At 37.2% G+C, this 17,018-nt stretch overlaps 1 protein-coding gene across 1 annotated transcript in view; it reads right to left on the bottom strand.

Moving 5' to 3' along the window:
- LOC134753938 (collagen alpha-1(I) chain-like) overlaps positions 1 to 7,181 on the bottom strand; it is a 55,261-nt gene extending 48,080 nt beyond the window's left edge. The window contains exons 1-2 of the mRNA XM_063689925.1: positions 6,903 to 7,181; positions 5,493 to 5,705 (exon numbers count right to left, since the gene is read on the bottom strand). Coding sequence (XP_063545995.1) covers positions 5,493 to 5,705; positions 6,903 to 6,969 — 280 coding nt within the window. The 5' untranslated portion in view covers positions 6,970 to 7,181. The remainder of the gene's footprint in view (positions 1 to 5,492; positions 5,706 to 6,902) is intronic.
- Positions 7,182 to 17,018: the final 9,837 nt, after the last annotated feature.

Genomic DNA, 17,018 nt, shown 5'->3' with positions numbered 1-17,018 from the left:
TTGTAAGGACAGTAGACCTTATTAACCCTAAATACGGTGACGTTTAAGACGTCTAACTCTCTTTATCAGTCAAAATCAAATACGAATTGTATGCCATTTTTTTCAAACCGATTTTGTAATCGATTCTAGTAGATGCCTGGTTTCCTTGAAAACTGATATATTAATATGTTGTAATATGCTATAATTTATGCTTTTAAGCAAACATGTATTTATAGTTTGTCAAAGGACTGTCTCATTTCAAACATAGACAGGGAGAATCATACTATCTGTGTCTTACACTAGTACTAGCACCCAAAAGAAAAGGATGAGTATAGTTTTTTTGTTCTTATTTACTGACAAGATTTGCTTGACCAACCATAACTGTGAAATGATATTCCATCTTTTTGTATACTTGATGTATTTGATCGCTTTTTACATCCATAAACAGCACATGCAGGCATTTTGGCGGAGCTCGTCACGCGCGGAATTATACGATCGCAAGACTGTCAATAATCGACGAATGAAGTACATAGTTTTAAGGGTCTTCGGTCGGCAAGCTCGGTTCTCCATACAAACGTAGTTCCGCTCTTATTTTAAAACGACTAGCTAGATTTGCTTTGAAACTTTGTACTTACAATAGGAAAAGGTATATCTATGTCTGTAAATAGTTTATGTAGCTTGTTTCAGATACCATAGTTAAAAAAATACAGGGACTAAGTTTTTCATACAAAACTTGTTTTTGCTTTATTTCGTTTGTTTTATAAACTGGAGCGATATAAACTAATTTCAGACCTAGATACCTCATTGTAAGTGCAAAGTTACATTACAATCCAACACGTAGTTTTAAAATTAGAGCGGAACTACGTTTGCAAGGAAGTCCGCTGAAATTTTTTCCGATGTTATTGGCAGAGGGGAAACGAATCTCCTTTACTAAATACCTAAAAAAAATCAAGCATCTGACTTTCCAACCCGGAGGGGAAACTAGACTTTATTGGGATTGATTCGGTTTCCCCACGATGTTTTCCTCTAGCTTAAATATCAAAATGATTTTTGTAGGTTGAATACCTAATTACTTGAAGTTTCAAGTAATTAGGTATTAGATACGGACCGATATAGGAAATATCCGAATCCGCAACCTTTTGAAAGTCGCGCGCCTTGCCACCAGGCCAGAAACGCTTAACCTTTGATATGCTTAGGAGCAGATCTGCTCCTTATACGAGTATATTCAACTTAAACATGAAGTTGTCTAGATTGCTATTTAAATAGCAATTTTTTGACAGGATCATACGAAGGTTTAAGTTACCTACTGGGTTTAAACTGGGTATACCTACATTATTCAACATCGTCTGCTTTAAAACAATGAATTAAAATTACTAAGTAGGTACCTACTTTAAATACTAGGTTCACGAAATGATTTCGCAATGTAGGTAATGCTGTTACAATGAACAAAAGAATATTATTACCGCACATGTTTGAGAAAATTACTTTCATTATAACGTAAACCAAGGAAGGAAAGGATAAAAAGAAACATGGCAATTTTTTTTCCAAAATAGGATTATTTTTATTAAGCTGTGCGAGTGAGTTGTTTTACATTTTACTTTGTTTGTTATTTTGACCCCATTACCACTGCACGAGGTTGATTTGATTGAGTAAAACTGTATGGCTTGAAATGATTAGCAGGGCGTTTTCTAAAATATATATTGAAAACCTGATTCTCACAGATCGTGGTGATTTTGGGTTCATTCAATTCAGAATCACTAGCACCTTCAATTTTGATGATAAAAAAATGTCCCAAAAATTTGTATGACAAATTTTACGTTCCACTACGTCACGCACATACAAGTGAAAATATTGTTCACACTAAAACGTGACGTAATGGAACGGACATTTTGGGACATCTTTTTTTAATGGCAGGATGGAGAATGCTGTCGATTCTGAGTAGAATGAGTCCAAGAATGTCCAGATTTGAAAGAATCAGGTTTTTAATATTTATTTTAGGAAGCGCCCAGTTACGCTCGCGCTAAGGTACATAATTTTTAATCAGAAGTAGGAAGAAAATAAAGAGTTATTAATTAGGGTGCCAATGCATTTTTTGACGCCTCGAGATGGCTTTGGCACGATGAGTCTTTCACAATTTGACTGGTAATTAAGTTTATAATTTAGAGAGACTGCATGGACTGAAATGATAAGTTATTACAAATACATGAAATAAAACTATGAAAACGGACTATATCGCGTATATTGAATTTATAATACATCCCGACGTTTCGAACCCTTTACGGCGTTCGTGGTCAACGGGTGACTGAGGAAAAACTACAAAGTGCAAAAATACCCACATACTAAGAATAATGAACCATCATAGACTATAAACTTTAAGGCTGGTTGTACAACTTGTACATGCAAAATCGGTTTATAAGGCTAGTTATACTATACAACTATTTTCAAGTAAAGATATACATATATACGCGATAAAAGCTACGCCGGCTCAAACCCTATACCTCGGACCCGAGAAAATTTAATTCTCTTCTACAGGAGGTAGGAGGGTATCCCAATATGGGACCGGCAACAATCTCGGCGGGACACATCTTTTCAAAACATTATACTCAGAATGTCCAACATCATCCAACGCAAAGGTCTCACAGTCTATGTTTCGCTTGCTCCTTTATCAGATGGACTAATGGATGGATGGATGGTTGGATGATGTTGAGTCGTGGGTCGAGGCGTCTTTCACATTTTGATAAGTCGAAGTTTGAACATTGCCATTACCTCAGGGTTTATTAAACTTTTTGCAGTCACGGACCATTTTCACAATTTAAACAATTCTACGGACCCCGGTCAAAAAATATTTTAGGAAAATAATAATTAAACCCATATATATATATATATATATATATATATATTTTTTTTTAAATTCACTTTTATTATAAGTTTCATTACACTTACGTCTCGTCAAGTTTACTGCAAGACTTTCTAATAAGTATGTTTACAGTAGGTAACTGACCTGCGGACCCCTGATAAACATGCTACGGACTCCTAACCCGTGGACCCCACTTTATGAAACCCTGCATTACCTGTAGGTAATTTACGGAAGTATTGTTAGTAGAGAAAAGGTTAACCCAAATGTTAAGAAACGTCACATTCTATAACCACAAGAGACTGCCCCTTCGAAGTCCCCTGAAAAATAGCATTTTTCTCCCAAAAAATGTACAACACCATTATATGTATAATACATATTTTATTGCATATGGCAAGAGACTGAATGGGATGTTACTAATTCCGTGGAAGATGGGTTCGGTGCTGGTGTGGAACTCATATACATTTATTACTCATACTCATATAAATTTTGGTCAAAATTTATGTCTGCGCGTATACACATACGTTGGGGCTTGATGGCCAGGATTTGAGCTGATGTGGATGGCAGGTTGATGAAATGACGAAGGCAGCAGGTTCTTCGAATTAACTACATTAAATTCGGGATTTTACATGTTTTTTACTTAATTAAATCTATATGAAAATGAGCAAATCTAAATTGACTTTTAAATGATGATTTTGAATGTTAGGTTAATAACGTTCATTTGGATTTAATTTGAAATATTTTTTAATAAATATTTTCTTGGAGTTGGTGTGGTAAAAAATATGTCTCACTTGGTAGCAAAGTTTGTTTAAATATTTAAAAAAAAATCATTTTTTAATTTAATCTTTTATTCCATTCATTATTTATTAGGTAGAAACCTGCTAGCGTACAGTCTCTTTTTTAAGTCAATACCTACTCTTTGGCTAAAGTTAAACATTCCCGCACCGAAAACCCCGATGTAAGATTATAAGAGTTAGGAGCGAAAAACAACTTCCATACAATTTTTTCAAAGCTCCTAACTTATAAGACTACAAAATCCTAACAATATACAAAATCGGTAAAAATCTAACGAAGGGGCATAGCTATGGTCAATGCACAAAATTGTACATTAAATTGTGTAAAAATAAAAATATTATCTATACTGTCAATACCCAGAGAGGAAAATGAGGACTACGTTTGTATGGAAAAGCGGTCATCCACCATCGTCTTAATATTTAGTTTGTTACAAGTTACCAAATGAAATCGCTATGTATGCCTATAATATTTGTATTAAGCACTTCGATACGTCTAAACTGAAATTAACAAAACTGAAAAATATAATCTAGAACTAGGTATTAGGTACCTATTTGAGTTTTATTATGAATTTGAACCCTCTTAACAAATAGGTCGCAAGTAATTGAAACTACACAGATCAATTTAGGTGCGGTCATTGAACTCAATAACATTGATTTATTCTGATTATTTACAGTATGCAATGTTGCCATACAAATGAAATTTTCATGCGAGAGTGTCGAGGCTAGTATAGTATTTATGTGAGTCACGAAAACATTTCATCTTGCACTGTCGGGTTTCGACTTATTTTCATCTAATCACCCATGTAACACACATTTTTTTTCATCACACTTGCAAGGAATATTTTTTTGGCTGCGATAATTATTTGTTGTTATTGTTATTAAAGCCTCTATTATAAAGACGTTAAAGTGCAGAAACTGAAATAAATAGATGTCGCATACTAAAGAAAAAAATTGTCCAAGTGTAGGGTTCCGTAGTTACTATTCTGTCAGAATAGGCTAAACGGAGGCTATTAGTAAGTAGCATGTACATTACAATGTATACTTTAGCAGGGCTTTGTACTTATTTTACTAAGAGAAGATTTTTTGCAATAACTCAAAAACGGCTGGACCGATTATATTCGCTTTAAGCTTTTGTTTTACAATTATTATTTTTTGGGCCTATGGTTCAAAAGTTAGAAGGAATTATTTTCTAAAATAATCACTATCTAAAAATGGTTGTTGAAGACCCTTATTCATTTTGAAAGACCTATCCAACGATATCCCACACTATTGAGTTAAAGCAAAAGAAAAAAAAACATTTTGTGTAGGAGGTTAAAACAATTTTTTTATTTTATTTTATTTTACGACTTTTTCGGATTGGGTGATTTATACCTATATATCCACGCCACAGCTTTCTAGCACGAACGATCACAGAGCAAAGCCTCGGACAGACAGACAAACGGACATGGCGAAACTATAAGGGTTTCTAGTTGACTACGGAACCCTAAAAATGACCAGGTGGCTGAGAAACAAAAATCAAAAAATATTGAATAAAATTATTTAATTTGTTCTCTAGTTGTAAAGTGCACGTGCATGAAATTTTTTAAGCACCTTGACGCTCTGATATATCTAGTGGCGACTGTGACATTGTTATTATTTTATTTTTATTTTTATTATTTTATTTTATTTATTGAAAAAACAACAGAAGTATGCGACAGGATAATAGGTTACATTGTTAGGTACATATATGATTGAGATGAACACTTACTTCCTTAAATGCTCTCACTAAGACAAATTATTAACAGATAATTGGTGCAAGTTCACAATTGCTGCACTATGCCGACCTACCGTGTGCCAAAGCCCGCTTCAGTAATAATTCATCTTACCAGGTAGCCTGGTCACGGCTAATATGGAGAAGTCTTCAGGAAAGGTGTTGTAGAACATGCCAGTGGCTTGCTGCAGTATGGTAGCGTTCTCGTTGAGCCGGTAGGCGGAGTACGGGGCCGCCGCGGGGCCCTGGCAGCGCCCGGGCACCCGCGACACGCCTGCCGGCAGCTCCTCGCGGAGCGTCGACAGCACGTCGAATACTTCTACATCATCTACACAAAATAATACACAAATTATAATGCATGGTGAGTTTACATAGTGGACAAGCCATGACAACAAACAAAAGGACTCACTGACCCGGGTATGTCCTTAAACTACGTCCAAAAGACAGGTAGGGGCACTGTGAATGTCATATCGCGTTGTGTGGTAGGGTACAGCACAGCGGATGCCATTCTAGATCTAGAGCAGACCCCAACTGGGAAAGGACCTCCACCTTACAGAAAACCGCAGCCAAATAACACTAGACCTCCTCTACTGATAGTGTTGTGTTCCTGCCGTTGAGTAAGGTTGCTAGAGCTCAACGAGGGTGCGGGGTGTTAGGGTCGGCTACGCGCATTAACACCTCTGCGGGCTAAGCACGGTCGCATTTTTATCACCGTGCCTGTCACGTTCTAATAAGTATGTAAGTGCGAAAGTGACGGGCATAGTGCCAGGTGATAAAAATGCAACCATGCTGCCACCGCTGGAGTTGCAGGCGTCCATAGGCCACGGTGACCGCTTACCATCAGGCGGACCGTATGCTTGTTCTCCACCGATATAATATTTAAAATAAAAAACAAGGTTATATTCGAATGGCACCTACTGCCCTATATAACTTGCTAGCTATTTTGATATAACTTTGCTTGTTTTGCACGTAGCATACATAAGCGCTCACGACGTTGCCGCTGTAATAAGCCTCGGTATGACAAAAGTGGCATTACTTCAACCAAGAACGTCAATTTCGACACTGAAAGATCAGTATCATAATAGAAATATTTAACTAAAACTCAAATTGGCCCGAGTGTCCCGATTTCTCAAAACTTTGATAAAAGGTACGTAGAGTACGTAGAGGTACCATTTACTATAAGCACTAGTAAGTCTGGTAGAACAAACATGAAACACAACTTATATTGAATTGACCACAAATAAGATGCACTATCAAGAACGAATCTCGCATAGCTTTATTAGAAAACAGAGTATTAGAATGTTCTAGCGTCGCGACGCTAGATACCAGTCTCAATAATTAATGCTACCAAACGTTCGCATTCCAATTATTAAGGCAATCAAACAATTCGATCTCAAAAGCTTTTTCACCAAACAAGATTAAAAATACCCACCTATGCTTTTAAAACTTAGTAATATATGCCCAGACATGCGTCTTCAAAAATAACGAAATAAACAGAATTCAAACACAAACAATATTTACTTACCATTCCCTTTTACCGCGAATGCGCAAAACAATAAAAAGAAGAGTCGTCCTCTCATCTGTAGAGCCATTTCGGCCCGAATAAATATGTTGGCAGGATGATATTTACATTATGTCCCATCCCGCTTAAGACGAGAGAAATGTAGGTGGGCCCCTGGAGAGCTGCCGTCCGTGAGCTGCGGCTGCCCGCGCGCGCTCTTCGGTCACACTGGCACCCAAGCTGGCCAGCTCGCCTTATCACTTCGCCCAAGCCTGTTAAACGCATTCGTGTCAATATGATGAACATTACAACCTATATTAACCAGGGGTATGCAACCTAAATATTCCTTTTTTACACGACTGCCCAAAAAAGAGAGTGTAATGTTTTTATTAGCGTTCATGTTTGTATGTATGTATGTATGTGAGTTTCTTTATTCCACCATAACTTCTAAATGCCTTAACCGATTTAGATGTATGATATATTATTAGAATCCTTACGTCATCCCGGGTGACATAGGCTATATGACGTCATAATAAATAATAAATATGGCGGACGTAATACACAATAATGCGCGACATTTGGAAAAAAAAATCTTGTAAACTTATCGAGTGGGGTATCAAAATGAAGAGTTTTGAAAGATGATTCAAAATATATATGTAACATATGCGTTTGATTCTTACTTTGGTAGAATAAGGATTTATAAAATATGCTAAGAAAAATAAATCCTCCTATCTTATTTAATGACGTCTCAAATAAAAGAATTTGACTGCTGATCATAAAAATATATTTAGTGTAAATTTTGAAACTAACACAAACATTTTAAACGAGTTTTTGCCCGGGAGGCGATGACTGACGAAATTTGCGCCTGGCTCGCGGTCTATTAGAAGTGTCTAAATGCGAGGGCTGTAGGCCGCGCTCCACCTAGGGCCGAAGTCCAACAGATACGCGCTTCCTGCAATTTCCCCTAGTATCTTAATAACGAAGGCGCGCTTAAATTAAGACCTAGCTGCGGGACTCGTGCAGCTCGGCCTTCGGCCTATCCATAGTTATAATATTTGAAGAAATTGCAGGAAGTGCGTATGCTCCAGCCCTTCGGCCCTACGCGGAGCCCGGCTTTCGTCCTACGCATTTTGATACTTGTACAATGGTTTTGTGTTTCAGCACTAACCTCCCGCTGCTTGGCCTTAGGCTTTTCATAGAAGCCGCGTCTATCTTGGACGTTTTGGGCCTTCGGCACTACGCTGAGTTTCTGGCTTGTGCAAGTGTTAATTATACGTCATAATTTCATAGAAATTTTCCATTTTAAATAATACTTGCACAGTCTGGACAATCAAAATCGCTGCAGACTTATCTTTGTCTAACTCTATCAACCTGCTATTTTGCTGTCTGAATGCCATGCGTGGGTCGTACCAAAGTCGCGTCAAAGATAATTTAAAGAAAATCTTTTTTTAAGTAAAAAATTAATTTATGAGACTTATGAGTCTTTCCTGAGCCTCAAACATTCAAAACTACGAATACTTCGTAAAAGATAAAGATGTGAAATGTTCCAAACCGTGAACATATTGCCCATAGAAACGATGACCGTATTTCGATGCTGGAACGTTGTGCTAATAAGGTCAAATTTAATATCCACATTTAAAAATTGCCTGGATTTTTTTATAAATCATAGTTTTAGTTCGTTTTGTCACTTAAATGAATAAAATAAAATAAATTATTAAAAAAATTGAAAACACGACTGCTGAATGTTAAACCAACTGAAAAGCTAAAAATATTTTTTATGTTAGTTACATAACTTTATGAATTTTAATTGGAATATAAATGTACACTTACGGTCATTTACAGTAAATAAGTACAAAGGTTTATGCACATTTATGACGTGACTGTACCTGTGTATTTTATTTCGATTGCAGTCGGGGGACCTTTTGAATGGGAAATAGTACTACATCAAGGTCCCCCGACTGCAATCGAAATAAAATACACAGGTACAGTCACGTCATAAATGTGCATAAACCTTTGTACTTATTTACTGTAAATGACCGTAAGTGTACATTTATATTCCAATTAAAATTCATAAAGTTATGTAACTAACATAAAAAATATTTTTAGCTTTTCAGTTGGCTTAACATTCAGCAGTCGTGTTTTTAATTAATTCAAGATGTGTACAAACTATTCAAATTAATATTTTCCTTCATATTTTGGCAAGTGTTGTTGTAAACACCACCAAAAGAACGGGTATTTATTTTCAAAATTCATTCAATTTTAATTGAATAAAAGTAAGCAACAAGTTGTGTAGGCTTACATAACCGCCATACGTGCTGCCGGTTCGTATCGTTGACAGTGATGTATCGTGTGTACTTTCCAACCTGGAGTACTCAGATCTTCATGTGGGGCTATACTGTATGACAAGTGATTGGAAAGACAAGTGGATTGTCGACTATCTCTTTCGATATTTACAATTATCAATTCCAATATTACAAAATAACATATAATAGAGATGGCATTAACCATTTCCGGCATGTAAACATTGTAAACTACCCCCACATAATGATTTCTAAAATTCCTAAAAAAATATGTTTGTAAGTCATTACTTTCTTAATGGGGCCCATTTCTCGAACGATATTAGACTAATATTATTAATTCACGAACTTTCAAATCGTATGGGTTGTCATGAAAACACACTAATAATATTAGACTAATATCGTTAGAGAAATGGGCCCATGGACTTCTTTTACAACGGTTGACGATGTCTGGATAGTTTGCATTGATTAAATCTAATTTGAATTAGTCGCGATCCATCTCACCCGCTCGATGCGGTAAATAAGGACAATAGGCTAGAGTCTGTAGCGGTTTGCTCAAGAGTGTGTAGGTACTTACAATAAGTTTTTCCAAGCAGGCACTCCAACAAATAAAATAGTTTTTCAACTTGTCAGAAACTTTAGGAGCTCTGTTCCCGCTACCTATTCGTGTGAATACGAGAACTGATTGGTATCCACTCAACATAATAACCACTAGAAAAAAAAAACGACTGATTTGAAATTTGGTGCTAGCTATTTGGGCTTGCTTTATAGCAGGGGTCGGCAACCTTTTAGCAGCCAAGGGCCACATAGTAGTTAACGAAATTGACGCGGGCCGCACTTTGTTAATATTTATGACTTTATCAGGTATTGTCGTTTGCCAAAATTATATACAAAATAGCCAAGGAGGCTCGCGGGCCGCAAGTGAGAGGTTCGCGGGCCGCCTGTTACCGACCCCTGCTTTATAGCATGTCTTTGGCAAACAAGCACATAGCTCGGAGCATTTTTATCAATATACATAGAATACATTATACGAAGTGAAGTTGTGTAAAACCCTGTAGAAATAGGTAACTATAGTGCAATTTAAAATATTTAAATGTAGGTACTACCTACAACAATTTACTTACAGTTTTTCCCAGGACATCATTTATTGAAAATTTTTAATATAGATTTTGGTCTATTAGTGTCAGTAATTTGCGCGCTCTTTTCAAACATTCAGTACTCGATTGCTCGGAAAATTTATAATTATAGTTCCTCGTACACGAGTACCTTCTGTTTTGCGATAACTATTAAAACCTCTCTTCCTACCAACGCGATATCCGGTCAACAAGGAGAATTAAAATACGAATGTAAGTTTAAAACGTACAGGGTACTTTTTAGGCTGGCAAATTTATTTCATGAATAAAGGGGTTAATGCTTTTGGTAATAAAGTAATTAAGATCTCTTTATCGAACGTCTATCAGTAGAAATTAATAAATTTATATTTATTGATGTCACATTATCATTTATAAATAATACGAGTACTGTCAGCATAAAAAGTAGCGTTCTCAGACTATGCATCAAAAGTCTAGGTACCATTCTCTGATAGCTTAATATAACACAACGAAGTACATATCTATACCTATAGTTAAAGAAACGACTGATTTGAAATTTGGTGCTAGCTATTTGGGCATGCTTTATAGCAGGGGTCGGCAACCTTTTAGCAGCCAAGGGCTTTTTAACTTTAGACCAATTTAACTCTTGTAGATACTTTTGAACGCGCAATGTCTAGATATATGTGAGAAACGAATGCTTGAGGTTCTGTGAGGTGATGGACGCTAGGCCCTCGAGTGTAACGTAATGTTTGTTATCCGTGTGTGAAATGTAATGTAATACTTAGTGTAATGATTCTATGTTGTTATGTGTTAGTTTCATGACGTATTGGTTTACTGTAAAGTCGTGTAAACGTATTTATAAAAAAATAAAAAAAAATAAAAAAAATATCTCTATTCGGAAAAGTATTCGACGGTGGCAGATACTTTTGCGGGCGTTCTTTCATACGTTAGTATTGATGCTGACTGCACAATATACATAATTATATTAATTTTATACTTTGGTTAAAGATCACATCAAATAATGCATATGACTGCTTCCTGTTTCGTACATATTTCGATTACAGAATGATCTCCACAAATTAATAAAATCAACAAACATTGAAACATAAAACCGCAACGCAGTAGGTATAGTTCCGCGAAATGCCTACGCAGTGAGCTCTCCAAAAATCAATATGAAATAATACCGAGGCAAACATTGCATTATTGTTTATTAGACTGAAGACAAACCAATTGAATATAAAAATATAATTTCACAGATTTTACAAGAAATAAGTAAAACTAAATGTCGAACAGTACCAACTTAATGAACTTTTACTATAAATGTGATATTTCAATTTTGTTTATTCATGCTAAATATTTAACCTAGGTATATATAAAAAGAAAAATAACTGTCACCTGTCAAGTTTGAATTTTTCACATCAAATTTATAAATAATATTTACTATTTCGTGTTACACCAATTTGTTCTGTATATTTTCTAAATTCATAGTGAAGTGTACATAAAACTTAGCATAAAAGCGACAACAAGGTGAATACCCAAAACGACGTCCCACTAGACGCCGTGCAATGCCCCCATTGTCTCAGAACATTTAAGAAGAAAGGAATACAGCGGCACATCCACTCTGCCCACACTGATCACCCTCCCCCACCCGCAACAATCCAGGCTGAACGCAAAACAAAACTTGAAGAAGCATTCGGATCTCCCTACCTTAACGGGAGAGGACTAATGACGGATATATGGCACAAACGCTGGATCAAGGTGTGCGGCCTGCACGGCAAACTTTATGACCTCCCCTCGAACACTGAAAGTAGAAGATTTATTCACAAGCTAGCTGACGAAATGCAGCTACTAACAAGTTCAGACTCTCCTTCCGAACGCCTCTTGGTTTTTATTGCCGTCATACTACAAAGAGATAGAAATGTCAAACAAGCAAAAGATATCACAAGATTAATCGATTGACGCCAAAAACTATGGGATGATGAAAAATTTGACATATTAATAACCGAAGCCGCGAAAGCTGACCATTCCCTTCGAAATTTCTATAATAGAAAAAATAACAATAATAATGACCATATCACAAAGATTTTCACGCGCCTTGTACTTCGAGGAAAACTCGAAGCCCTAAATTGGCTCTTGACGAAGGATACAACCAAAATTCTTAAACCTGAAGATGAAATCGACACAACTGGTAAAACCGTCATGGACGCTTTGCTCGAAAAACATCCCCACGCAGTCAACGCCGACCCCAACCTGTTTACAACACAAGATGGCCTCTCCGAATTGCCCCCGCTACTAGAAGTAGACCATGCGAACACGTGGAATCAGTCGCCAGAAAACTACATGGCGGAGGTGGCCCAACCGACAGCGCAGCCGAAAATTGGAAAGACTTCCTATTACGATTCGGTGAGGTAAGCCAGCATTCGAGGACTGCCGTAGCACAACTAACTGTGAAACTTAATAACAGTATTGTACCATGGAATCAAATACAAGCTCTAATGGCAAGCCGACTTGTGGCTCTAGACAAATCCCCTGGGGTGAGACCGATTGGCATCGGCGAATGCCTACGCAGGATCCTTTCGAAGTGCATGATCTTGGCCTCCGGCTCTGAAGTTACCGAAGCCTGTGCACAATCGCAACTCTGTAGCGGGCTAAGCTATGGTATCGAAGGCGCCATACATGCTATGAATACTCTGTTCGAAAAATAATGTCAACCCGGCTCTAATTGGGGTATGTTGCTCGTTGACGCAAACAATGCCTTTTACTCCGTAAACCGACAACTCGCTCTCTGGCAAGCTAGAATACACTGGCCACACTGCGCCCGCTTCTTATACAATACATACAACGGACACGCAGAACTTACAATCCGTGACTCAAATATGAGTTTGTTCAGCGAAGAAGGAGTAACTCAAGGTGATCCACTTGCCATGCCGTTATATGCCCTAGCAACACTACCCATAATAAATCAACTAAAATCAGAATCTACAATTACCCAATGCTGGTACGCGGATGACTCCTCTGCTCAAGGAAACTTTAAAAACTTAAGACAATGGTGGGACAAAATTAGCCAAATAGGACCTGCATATGGCTACTTCCCTCAAGACAAAAAAGTCCTACGTAATCGTAAATGAGAATGACAAACAATATGCGCAGCAGATATTCAAAGGTATATACGTAACCATAACAACTGGATCACGCTTCCTCGGTAGCTTCATTGGTGAGGGAAAAGAAAACTTTGTTAACAATAGTATTGGAAATTGGACCTCTACAATAGAAAAGCTCTCAGATATATGCAAAGATTCACCACAAGCCGCCTACACCGTTCTTACTAAAGCAGCCCAATTCAAATGGTCATTCCTATTAAGAGTTTTAGAAAACGCTAATCAATTATTTGAACCTCTTACAAACAGACTACGCACCAGCTTTCTACCAAACCTACTAGGAGGCGAAGTATCATCGCTAGAAGCCGATTTATTCTCATTACCAGTTCACAAAGGCGGTCTAGCCATCCCTGCACTTTCTAAAATGACTAACTTAAGTTACGAAAACTCCAAGATGGGCTGTACAACCCTATCATCCGCCTTAATTGAAAATAAATGTCTCGACCTCACTCAACATCACACTTCCCTCAGAGACGCAAGAAAGGAATATTGGAGAAAGAAGGATTCTCAAGACGATGTTCTAATGGAATCTATTCTGGATAAACTTTCTCATATGAAAAAACGAGCAATCGAGCGTTCAATTTTCACGAAAACTAAAACATAATCCTCCATTTGGCTCTCAGTGATACCGACAAGGAAAGACCATTTTGACTTATCGCCACTAGAATTTAGAGACGCACTGGCACTGCGATACCACAGAACACCTGTCTCCATGCCCAAATCATGTGATGGCTGCGGCAATGATGACTTCAACGTTGACCACGCCCTTTGCTGCAAAACGGGTGGTTTAATAACACGACGCCACAACGAAATTAGAGATATTTTTTGTGAGTTATGCCAGCACGCTTGGGGGAACGTGATCAAAGAACCCATCATCACCGAAGGCGACGGTGGACTTCGCGGGGATCTCTGCTGCCGTGGCGTCTGGGATGCACAGAGGGATGCGTTATTTGATATCCGTGTCGCAGACACCGACGCTCCCTCTTATATCTCACGTCCGGTAGCATCCGTCCTAAAATCCGCCGAAGAAGAGAAAAAAAGAAAATACACGAACGCCTGCGAAAAGCGTCACGCAACTTTCACTCCCCTCGTCACATCCGTCGATGGAGTCTTCGCTCCGCAAATGTCCACCTTCATCAAACATCTCGGTGAAGCCATCGCTGACCGGTGGAACAGATCCCTTAGTGTAGTAATGGGCTGGCTAAGATCCAAAATTATGATTTCGATAATCCGAGCCACCAGCATGTGTATCCGTGGGACACGGCACAGATTCAAATCCATCCAACATTTCTTCGGTTTCAATGACGGTGCAGCCCTACCCAACCCGTCTACCTCTAACCTGTACTAGCGTCGTTTTCATGTCTTATTAATGTGTGTGTTATTAATGTTTTTTGTCTTCTATTGTAAATAAATACATAAGTACAGGTCTAAAAAAAAGGTATATATAAAAATATACACGTCATAATGAAACTCGGTTGGGGCACACCAGAAAAATTATTATCTAGAACTTAAATACTAAATTAATTAGTTAATTTAATTTACAGTATAAATTTTGATTTCATTGTTAATAAAACCGTTTAATATTAACCCTTTTCCATTCCGCACCAATCTACAAGGTTTTACACAAAATATTATGTTCCAATTAATCCAGCTTCGATGATTCATTTGAAAAAAAGTCCCATTTCCCGAAAAGTGTAATCTAATTTGAACCTTAAATCTGAATGCTAAAGTTGAAATTCTATTGGCGCGTATGTGGCCGATAAATCGTACTATGAGATAAGGTTACGTCAATTATTTATGTTAGTGAAATTATTTTAATGTACCTCTATTTACTAACATGTAGCTATAACGAACGGTACCTACTTAGAATGTTTTGTGGAATTTTGAATGTCCTAAATTATGAATTTTTAACTACTATAAGTATACTACTACTTTAAATACTACTTGTCAGAGATAAATATATTATAAATGATTTAATTATGTGGCCAAGTTCCTGGATTCCTTTTTGGCCACCACGTACCGTTACACATTCCGTAGATCTTTTTTTTGTGGAAACAATATTTAAAAAAAAGTTGCTGTACCTACTTATGTTTTTTATTTGTTATGTTTTTTGTGCTTAGAAACAACACATATTATTGTCTTATTGTTCTAAGAAAAGAATCTTTGATTGGCTTATTTTACGACATGTTACTAAGTAGTGTTTAAATTGATTTTTATTTTTACACCCGCTGCTGTTGTCATCGCTGTCTACGTGCGTTACATTTTTAGGGATACATTTTGACAAGATTTTGTCCAAATGGGGTCATCTTGGAAATTACTTTTTGCACCATCTGTAGCTCCTTTGATACCAATGAAGACAAACCCTATGGTACCAATAACTCGAACCCGCCAAAGTTTTTATTTATGTTGTATTAAAAACAGCCCTTCCATTCGTCTATATAAAATAGGTTTGCAGACTATAAGCTGCCTAGCCAAGTAGCCAATTACATTTTATGCAGAATGCGGGATCTTCAAACTCTCTTTTGTATATGCGAATCATATGCAATCAAAACGGTTCACTTTTAAAGGAAATTTCCTTACAAAATGATCCGGTATTTATCCCTCTTGAGTGTACGTAAAATACGATTACGGCCGACGGATTAATGATCCGTCTGTAAATCGTAAATAATTTTTTCTAGATTTTTCTAGTTTTCTGTTAAAAATCTCCAGCAATCTCGGCCGAATTTCACCTTTTTTTATTTTCTTATTTTTTTTATTGGAGAAACAACAGAAGTAAGTGCTTACAATAATAGCAAATGATAATAAGATACCGTTCAAAACATATGCACCTACCTCCTCAAACGCTCTCACTAAGAACTATACATAATATAGGTAAGGTACTTAATGCTACAGTAAACTTAACTAAACTTAACGCACACTAGAGAAACAAGCTACACAAGGAAGTTAAGTTGTCTCAGCTAGGATTTCAAGGACTTGCTTTTGGAAACGTACTTTGTTTGTGTTGAAAATGTCTACGGCCGTGAATAGTTTATTATATGTATTGCAAAGGCGGCGCAGAGGTGCGCGGATCCCAGCGTTAGTTGAGCAAGTCGGGACGGCGAACCTTCCCATACAAACGGAGTTTCGTTCTCATTTTAAAACTAAGTGTTGGATTGTAATGAAATTTTACACATCACACAGGTCTGTAAGCTACATAAACTAATTACAGACCTAGATATACCTTATCCTATTGTAAGTACAAAGTTTCAGAGCAATATAGCTAGTCGTTTTAAAATGAGAGCGTCACTACTCTTAAGTATCGTTAATAACCTCGTCAATATGGATGGTGCAATATTAATAAATATTTATTTAAATTCCATCACACAAAGTAAGTTATCCACCAAAACACCCAAACGCTTCAGCGGCGTAGAAAAATCGGGAATATTCCGACACAGTGCTCGTCTCGCACAAAACGGCGCGTCCCAAGGGGAAAAGCGTGTCAGTTACGATTTTGTGTTTATTACAAGTAAGGATCTAGCCTCTTAATTAACAGTTACTTCGAGCCCTCGTCTCCGTTGCCCAATGGAGCATCAAAGGTAGGACTAGGGATGGGAA

Source organism: Cydia strobilella, chromosome Z (genome assembly GCF_947568885.1).
Source record: "Cydia strobilella chromosome Z, ilCydStro3.1, whole genome shotgun sequence".
NCBI classification, from domain to species: domain Eukaryota; kingdom Metazoa; phylum Arthropoda; class Insecta; order Lepidoptera; family Tortricidae; genus Cydia; species Cydia strobilella.
This window is presented reverse-complemented; position numbering and strand designations above follow the sequence as displayed.